The sequence below is a fragment of the Haemorhous mexicanus genome, chromosome 2, assembly GCF_027477595.1.
Source record: "Haemorhous mexicanus isolate bHaeMex1 chromosome 2, bHaeMex1.pri, whole genome shotgun sequence".
Classification (NCBI taxonomy): domain Eukaryota; kingdom Metazoa; phylum Chordata; class Aves; order Passeriformes; family Fringillidae; genus Haemorhous; species Haemorhous mexicanus.
The window spans coordinates 96,528,787-96,538,035 of record NC_082342.1 but is presented as its reverse complement, the minus strand read 5'-3'; the positions used below and the strand labels follow the sequence as shown (position 1 = coordinate 96,538,035).

Here is a 9,249-nt window from a genome sequence, read left to right as displayed (position 1 = left end):
CACGCATCTGGCTTAGCCAATAGCTGGCATCTGCCAAGGATGGTGGACAGAGAGGCTCTGAGCTACTCTCTAGGGCTCAGGCTTCTTCTGCCTTCAAGGAAAAGCCAGTCCTGAGAAGGGAAGAAAAGAAGATGATGAGTAAGCCCTGTGGCTAGAGAAGCCCTGCAGTAGATATTCCCAGGAGGGCAGTGATGCTGATTCCAGAGTGGGAGATGTAAGGAGATGTCAGGTGTGCAGGGGGGTGATAGGGGCTGCCCTAAGGAGCAAACATGGACAAGCTGCCCTTTGCTATGGCATCCTACAGTATGGGAGGAAAACACACTGCAGCAGGCTCAGTGTCCAACAGCGCTAAAATTAGAAGAGGTCGGTTTGATTCCCTGCTGGCTCAGTAGGTTGGGCTGGGTGGCCCTGTAGGTCTCTGCAGCCCCTGTTTTCTGTGTTTCCAGGTGAGCAGCACCAGCAGAGTGTCACTTTTAGGATCATGCCCTTTTGCCCTGCACTAACATGGTGCACTACCACGTCCTGTGTACTGCTCTCTGGCACAGGTGACTCACCTGGCAGGATTGTCTTCCATAGCCTGATTCCCAGAGCACAATGACCTGTCAAGAGCTGTCCCCTTGGAGGGGTTTGAACAAAAGGAAACAGCACATAAAACCCAGAACCCTTTGTTTTAGGGTACAATTTGAGGTGTACCCAAAAGTATGTAGTCCATCAGCATCTTCATGAGCTGTTGAAACCACCTGGGGCCGTGTTCCTTGTCTCCTTCATTACTCATCCTTGATAACTCAGGGGATGTCTCTTGTTAATGGTCCATTGAGTGTCACTGCATGATAAAATTACATCATCCCATTGGGAGACGCTCCACCCAGGGGGAGGAACCAGTCATTCCTAACTGCATATAATCTGAGGTTTGTCACAGTCACAGTCAGCCTTATTCACTGAATTCCCAGAGGACAAGAGTTCCATAACCCCCACTGGACCTTGAGAGGAAGAACAAACCCTTCTACAGGAACACTGCTTCAACAGAACCACATCTATCACATCAAGAGGACTGCAGCCACCAGTTAATTGGACCGCTCCCAGCCCCTGGACTAACAGGGTGTCAGGTTGTATTCTAACTCTGTCAGTGTTTCTGTATTATTGCATTTATTTTAATTTTCCTATTAAATTGTATTTCTGACTTGGGATCTCTCACTGGTTTGATTTCAAACAATAACACCCACCCAACATTCATAATGGGATGGCAATTGATGAATGTGTGGAAGTGTGCTCTGTCCAAGTGTGCTTGTGATGGAGCTGGTGGGTAACAACTTTGCAATGTGCTCACTGAGACCCACAGACTTGGTGCCCTGATCTACTCCTCACTCCTGGGGTGCCTTCCTGCTTCAGCCAAGTGTACAGGAAATACAAAGCTCTGGTTCTGGTTGTCTGCCTTCCTTGAGACAGGGGCAAGAGCCACATCACCTACTCTAGCTCCTGGCTGCCTGCATAGTCCAGCTGTTCTAGAGAGGCTTTGTCAAAATCTCTAGAGGAAAGCCTCCTAGAGGTGCTCTGCCGACCACCCCCATAAAATGTGCCATTGCTGCAGCACACTCACATTTTTTGTGTCTCAACACTGTGCCATGGTGCCACTGAGTGCAGACTTTGCTCTCAGAGGTTTTGTTTTCTCATGAGTGGCTGACCTTTGCACTGTGGTGTTTCTCATTCAGCAGCTGCCCCAGAGCCCCGCAGAGCGAGCAGCGGGTGATGCGCAGCGAGCTCGGAGGATGGGCATGGCCGGGCATCGTGGGACAGTGTGGCTTCTTCCCGCTGCGCTCCTTGTCCTTCAGATGAGGCAGACAGGTAGAGTGTTTGCTTCCCCTTGGCTTTGTGCTGCTTTGCCTAAACCATGCAGGTAGCTGTCAATATTTTTGCTTTGCAGGGCAGGGGACATGAGTGAACACCCAGTGGCCTTGCCCTCTCACCAACTTTGCTTCCCTTTGCCAGCTGCAGTGTAATGATATCCAGGGCTGAGGCACATGGGGAATTCCATTTTGGAGTGACAATTGTGTCAGTGTAAATTATGGGGTCAGTATGTAGATACATAGTGTTTTCAAATGCTCAGCACAATTAATGGGCTGTTTCTCATATTCTCCGGAGACATGATACTTGAATAACCCTTACTGTCCATTTGCAGGGACAAAATGATGCCCACAATATTTAACTGTACAGAGGAGAACAAGAACCCTACCCCATATATCACTGTGATTTTCTCATTCTTCACAAAAACATCACAGCTGTACTTAATGAAATAAATTGTCCCACCTGTTCTGACCCTGCTCCAAACAAGGGCAGAGCAGGTGGTAAAATTTTGAAATTTGAAATTTGTCTTCTCCAAAGCAATGCATTCTTGAGCAAGTGTCACTTTTCTGGATATCCTACTTCTTGTATGAAACAGTGCATCCCAGAGAACGTATGTGAAGGGGTAACACATTTTTTGCAGCAGGGCACTAAATGGGAAAGACCATGTCAGAAAAAGAATGAGATGGGTGGGAGAAAGAGCTGCTACATGGAATGCATCTCCAAATGCAGAGTTACCTCCCTGACCTCAATGTCCTCATAAACTGAGTTTATGAGGTGTGTGTGGCTGGGGCCCTGGAGTCAGGTCAGCCAGTTGTGTCCAGGAAAGGAAGAAAAGCTGCACAACTCAAGATGCCAGCACAGATGTGGGCAGCATGAGGTAAGAGGTAATAACAACAAGCTCAAGCTGATACCTCGATGGATACAGTGAGAAAATTTTGCTTCACTAAGCAGTACAGAACAGAAGTTTGGCCTGCTCATGTGACTTTAGCAGGGTTTCGTAAAGTTTGGGGGTTTTATTAGCTTCTGTTAATTATGCCAGTATCTGTGTCTTTAAATGAACAGCTTTGCAGGCAAAAGACATGCAGAAGGCCTGAGATGACCTTTGAGGAAATAAAAGTTGATGGTTTTCAGACAGTAGTTGCAATATAGAAATGTCCTGTCTGGTTTTACAGGATTCACTGTGAGTTATGTAGACTCTGACCACTATGTATTACTTAATCTTCCTGTAAAAAAAGGCTTGTGTCTGCATCATGATACAGTGGCCACCAAAAAGACATTGCAAAACTGAGGATATGTCATTCCAGGTTTGGAATGATTGTATTTATACTGTTTCTTCCAGCTGGAATGTAGCGACTCACAGGACATGTATTTTGAAAGGAAGGATGAAAGATGGTTTAAGAAAACTAAGAGCCCTTCCATGGCCACTGAAAATGCTTGCACACTTCCAGTAATTTGGGTTTTGGGTTGTTTTTGTAGATGGGAACCAGTGCAGTTCAAATCCTTGTCACTATGGTGGCCACTGTAAAGATCGAATTGGTTCCTACACTTGCACGTGCTTGGATGGTTATCAAGGCAAGAACTGTGAATTTGGTAAGTTTCTTCTTTGGAGAACCGTGGTGGCAAACTTCCCAGGGAGCTTTGTAAGGAAGCGTGTTTTGCATGGAAATCCTTCCTGGGGCTCATTTCTGTGGCATAGAGCTGCCCCTGTGACCTTGCCATGGGAGGGGGTATTGTTGGCCCAGAAGTAAGAGCAGGAGGGTGAAACTGAGGTTCAGTCACAGGACCAAGGGGAGTGATGAGGAGTTGGAGTTTTTAGGGCAGGAGGGAGGAACTGTGTGAGGATTTACACCATTATGTTCTGTGTCAGTGTTTTGCTCATTGTTCCTCTGACAATTTGTCTCTGCTTTTTGAGCTCACCATGCCATGGCCACTGGGCCCACTGGGACCTGGCAAGTACATTTGGCGTGCTGGATGTGGCTGCTTTGTAAGGCACAAACTGATGTTCAGCACTCACATGAGTTATTCCTAAAGGGTGCTTCAGGTGCTTGGCAGGTGGGGGTACAGGTCCTGTTTAAAGAGCGTGTTTTGTTTTGGAGAACTTCCAGATCTTCTGTGAAGTCAGTGTTTATGTCCAGTTTTTCTGCCACCGTCTCTTTTGTAGTCATACCAAAGTTCTGCAGAATAAACAACGGGGACTGTGAGCAGTTCTGCAGCGTCCGAAGAGATGGGCGGAAGGATGTGGTGTGCTCCTGTGCAGATGGCTATGTTCTGGCAGAGGATGGCAAACACTGTGTTGCTACAGGTACGAAGCCATGAGGTAAACCAATGGCAGTGGTGGTGGGGCTTGGTTCACTGTCAAGTTTTACAGTTACAGTCTTGGTTTGCAGTTGAGGAATGTCTTTTGAACCACCAGTATTCTATATGACATAGACTCAAGAGTAAGGCAAACTGGTTTCTATTTCCAAAGCCTTCCATTTCTGAGGTTCTGTGGTGGAGTGGATCAAAATCTATGTGATTTTGAACCCCTTGCAAGGTGCCTCTCAGTGAGGCATGTCAGAGTAAATACTGCTGTTAACAAGATAATAAAAAATCATAATATCACAGAATATCCTGTTTTGAAAGGAATCTTCAATGATTGTCAATATCCAACTCCTAGACTATTTCTGGAGTACCTCAGGAATAACTCCATATGCCTGAAAGTGTTGTCCACACGTTTCTTGAACTCTGTCAGGCTTGGGGCCTTGACCACTTCCCTGGGGAAGCTGTTCAAATACCCAACTACCCTCTGGATGAAGAGCCTTTTTCTACTATCCAAGCTAAACCTCCCTGACACAGCTTCCTGCCATTCTCTCAAGTTTCTTTCATGGAAGGGGCTGTCCAGCACTGGAATGCACTGATGCACTGTCCAGGGAAGTGGTGGGGTCACCATCCCTGGAGATTTTCAAGGAACAACCGAATGTGGCACGTAAAGCTATAGTCCAATTAACAAGGTGGTGATCTGTCAGAGGTTGAATTTGATGATCTTGGAGGTGTTTTCCAACCTAAAGGACTGTGTGATTCCATGTCCTGGTCACCACAGAGAATACATCAGTGCCTGCCCCTCTTCTTCCCCTCAGGAGAAAGCTGTAGACCACAATGAGGTGTCCCCTCAGTCTCCTCTTCTCCAAGCTGAACAGACCAAGTGACCTCAGCCACTCCTCATATGGCTTCCCCTCAAGGCCCTTCACCATCTTTGTTGCCCTCATTTGGATGCTCTCTAAGAGCTTTATGTCTTCCTGATATTTATATGTCAAAAACTGTACATGGGATTCAAGGTGAGGCCACGCTGAGAAAAGTGATCACAGTAGGGTCTTTGCTTAAACACTTACAGGCCATACAAAAGAGCAGCTTGCAAAAATTTATACTTAAATTGCAGTTAACCTTATCAACTTGCAACTGAAGAGATGGTGCTAATCATAATCATCCAATGTGCATATGTACAATTTTATTGTATTTCAAAATACCACAGGGTATTTAAACAGGTAAGTCGACCATTTAGATATCATATCAGGTTTTATATATTTTATAGCTAATAACAAATTGCTGTCATTAGCCATATTATTCCTAAAATAAAGCACTTCCCTCAGTCTCCAAATTAAGTACAGTATGTTAAGAGGAACTACATGAATATATCAATGTAAATAATTAAAGATGGTGTTTTAAATTTGTTAAAAACAAACTTAAGATGGTGTATTAAATTTTAAATACTTTCAAAACATAATTGTGAGATGGAAGCTGAAGGAGAGCCTTCATGATAAGAAAATAGCACTCATTTTTCAAACCATATGGTCTTTCTTCCTTGGTACCATATACCAAGTCTTTCATATTGTCTGGAAAATGAGGAAGCAGCACTATATATTGTGAGATGGTATTTCCAAGGAGTTTCTTCTTGTATTGTGTTTCTCTCCATCTTTAATTTTAGCGTTTTCTCTTTACAGTAAAATACCCTTGTGGAAAAGTTTCTGTGGTAAGGAAAAAAAGGTCTGTTCTTTCACCCACTGACCGAAGCAGTGGAATGAGAGATCAAGAAGACCCTCCTGCAAATGAATCGAGCACAGAGGAGGACTTTGCAATTACCACGGAAAGCCCAACGCCTCCACCTGACAACAGAACAAGCAGCAAGACTCCCTATGTCGATACCAGGATCGTTGGTGGGGATGAGTGTCTTCCTGGCCAATGCCCATGGCAGGTGAATGGAGGGAACTTGGCCCTGCCTGTGGGCAGAGCGTGTGTCTGAGGGAAGGGGAGCAGTGGCTCCTTCCAGCTGGGAGCCTTCTGAACATGACCCATGTCAGGTGCCAGCAGCAGCGAGACGTAGCTGAGCTGTGTGACCCTGGGCACTTGGATGTGCTGTTCTGCAAAGTGCAGCCTCACAGGGTCAACACAAAAGGCTGTGTGCCATTTTAGATGGAACTGCCTACCCTATCCCCAGAGAGGACTTTGGGTCATGCTGGTCTCCCAGGCTATTTTTGCAGGTGACATTTTGGTTCTGTCTGAGACCGTCCACTCAGGCAAGACACCAAGTGCATGCCAGATAAAGCCAGCGTTTTGGTTCAGAAATACACCCTCGTGTCTCAGTTTCACCCTTGAGTTTGGGCCAGCCAAAATGATTTCCTGTGTTTGGACATTGTTTGGGGGGTAAGTCCAAGGGCTGTGGTGATCTGGAATCTGCACTCTGCCTGCTCAGTCAGTCAGTGCCTGAGGGACGTTACTTACTCAGCACTGAGAGTGAGGTAATGTGGAAGCCAAATGTTTTAACTTCTCATAGAGACAATCAGGACTCTGTAGCAGTAGAAGTCAATCTGCAGCTTCTGCATGTGGGAATGCCATGCTAGGAGAGATGTGGAGAGCCACATACATGTTGCAGTAAGAAGCATCTCTGTAGTCTGCAGATAAATCAGTTAGCGCTTTATAGCTCATCGAGATTAAATTGCACTTCCTCCTTCTGCCCTTACCTGTTTTGCTTCCCAGGCTGTTCTGTTAAACGAGGAAGGAGAAGAGTTTTGTGGTGGAACTGTTCTGAATGAAAATTTCATACTTACTGCAGCTCATTGCATAAACCAATCCAAAGAAATCAAAGTTGTTGTTGGTGAGTGACTATTTCTTTTACTGCTCTGAGGTGAGAGTAGCTGCTGTGCTGAACCTTCTGTGCCTTAAATCTCCCATGAGATGTACTCACAATTCATTAAGGTTTGTTACCTTTTTGCTGCTTTTTGTAATTTCTTGTTATTCTGACCATCCTTCTTTGAAACAACAGGTGCCTCTCTTTCTTCTCTGCCAGCTAGCTGGAAGTGATTGCAGTTAAATATTCTAGAAATCTTGGTTATCAATGTGTTCAGCAGAGCAGTGCTTCTGCAGGAAGCTCATCATTCCTGGCACTTCAGGAGCATCCAGAGTTGTTCTTGCAGGAACCCTCAGGAAAGCTATGACTCACTGAGTAGAGCACATAAGAACAAACCCACATTTATCATTGCTTCCCTTTGAGCCCGGTCACAGGATCCACACAGCTTCATCTTTGCAGTGCTGTAGTCAGACCCTGTTCTGTTCTCTAAGCCCAGGCTCAAGCTCGTGGAAGTGCTTCCACACAAAATTGCATTAGTTTAGGTGAGTCTGCTTATGCCTTTGTGTATACTGGAACAAAAATCTCCATAGACCAAATCTCAGGACAAAGCCAATCCACTTGCTGCCAAGAAATGTTTACGGTTTCCCTGGGTGGTCTAAGGTCCTGGGCAAAGTACTCAGAATGAATATACTACTCTCTTCCTCTGTCAAGGTTGTTCTGAAATTCCTATACTTTCTCCACATTGATGACCCTTTTAATGTTCTTGTGCAGGTGAAGTGGACAGAGAGAAGGAGGAGCAGTCTGAATCAATGCACACTGTGGATAAAATATTTGTTCACTCCAAGTTTGATGCTGAGACTTATGATAATGACATCGCCTTACTAAAGCTGAAGGAACCTATCAGGTTTTCAGAGTACATCATCCCAGCGTGTCTCCCCAAAGCTGACTTTGCTAATGAAGTTCTGATGAACCAGAAATCTGGGAGGGTTAGTGGCTTTGGGCGGGAATACGATGGTGGACAGCTCCCAAAGAAACTGAAGGTGCTTGAACTCCCCTATGTTAATAGGAGCACTTGTGAGCAGTCCACTAACTTTGTGGTAACTGAGAACATGTTCTGTGCTGGTTATGACTCAGAGGAAAAAGATGCTTGTGAAGGAGACAGTGGTGGCCCCCATGTGACCAGATATAAGGGTACTTATTTTGTTACTGGAATTGTTAGCTGGGGCGAAGGATGTGCAAGGAAAGGCAAGTATGGTGTCTATACCAAACTGTCCCGGTTCCTGGGCTGGGTAAGAAGAATCATGAGTTTGTAGTGGTGCTGTGTCCCTTGAGCCTCCTTGTTACCTGCCAAGGTGCAGGATTGGAAATGGAAACTTTCTTTTCCTGCACATCTGCTTAGTTGGTTTTGAGATCTGATTCCTTAAAGTTGTGGTCTGCTTCCATTTGTATTATTCCTAGCTTTAAAGCACACCTCTGAGGACTGTGGGGGGCTTTGGAATTGGTTGAATGAGGGAATTTCCCCAAGCAAAAAGACAGCTGAGTGGGGTCTTTGGCTTCTTTTCATTATTTATCCCTGGCCATTTTGGTTCCTTTCTGCTGTCATGAGTGCTCCAACCAGAGGCTCCTAAACATGTTCTGAAGAGTCACTAGCCATGATGAAAGCAAGAAGGATGGGAGCCACTAAATTCTCATATTGCAGCCATCAGGCTCAGCAGGGAGTTTGTCCCTACTGGAGTTGTTTAGCTTCTACCTTCAGATGTGTTAAAACATTAAGGGAGCAGGGGATCTTGCATGTCTAAATAAAGAGGGGTTTTGCTTTATAAGGATTGTACTTCACTCTAGGTTAATTTGTACACGCTGCTCATCAGAAAAAATATATGTGCATGTTCAGTGTTTTCTTTATCTTGTTCTGCATTGTGTATGGCTGAGGATTGGAAAACTCCTTTCATGTGTATTGTTCTAGATGTTTCAGTTAGGTGCAATATTAATGTACGCCAGCATTTGAAATAAAACTTTCTTTCTTTTTTGTTCCTGTTTATTGTAATTTTAACAAGCCCAGCTCCAACACCCTCTATAATGTGCTCTGCCCCCTAACAATTCTGCTGGCTTTTCCAAAGCTGTTCCAATCTCTTATGTTCCCCTGTGCTCTGGAACCCTGAACTTCCTTAGGCACCTGCTCCATCTCTCTTAGGCCTTGAGCTGGTACTGGCTTGTTTCACATAGCAGGTGCTGTGAGCAAAGCAGACTGACAAACTCAAGATACAGCTCTGCAAACAGCAAGTATTGCTGCAGCCAGGAATAATTGT

At 45.2% G+C, this 9,249-nt stretch overlaps 1 protein-coding gene across 2 annotated transcripts; it reads left to right on the top strand.

Annotated features, from left to right (window-relative positions):
- Positions 1–923: 923 nt before the first annotated feature.
- On the top strand, positions 924–8,971 carry LOC132323883 (coagulation factor X-like). 2 transcript variants are annotated; one of them, XM_059839655.1, is made up of 7 exons: positions 924–1,106; positions 1,713–1,842; positions 3,319–3,432; positions 4,004–4,144; positions 5,820–6,070; positions 6,853–6,970; positions 7,715–8,971. In XM_059839655.1, exons 2-7 carry the CDS (start codon positions 1,767–1,769, stop codon positions 8,254–8,256), a joined length of 1,242 nt encoding a protein of 413 aa, XP_059695638.1. In that variant the 5' UTR covers positions 924–1,106; positions 1,713–1,766; the 3' UTR covers positions 8,257–8,971. The 2 variants fall into 2 exon arrangements, with proteins under 2 accessions (XP_059695638.1, XP_059695637.1); XM_059839654.1 differs by having other exon boundaries at positions 1,710–1,842.
- Positions 8,972–9,249: the final 278 nt, after the last annotated feature.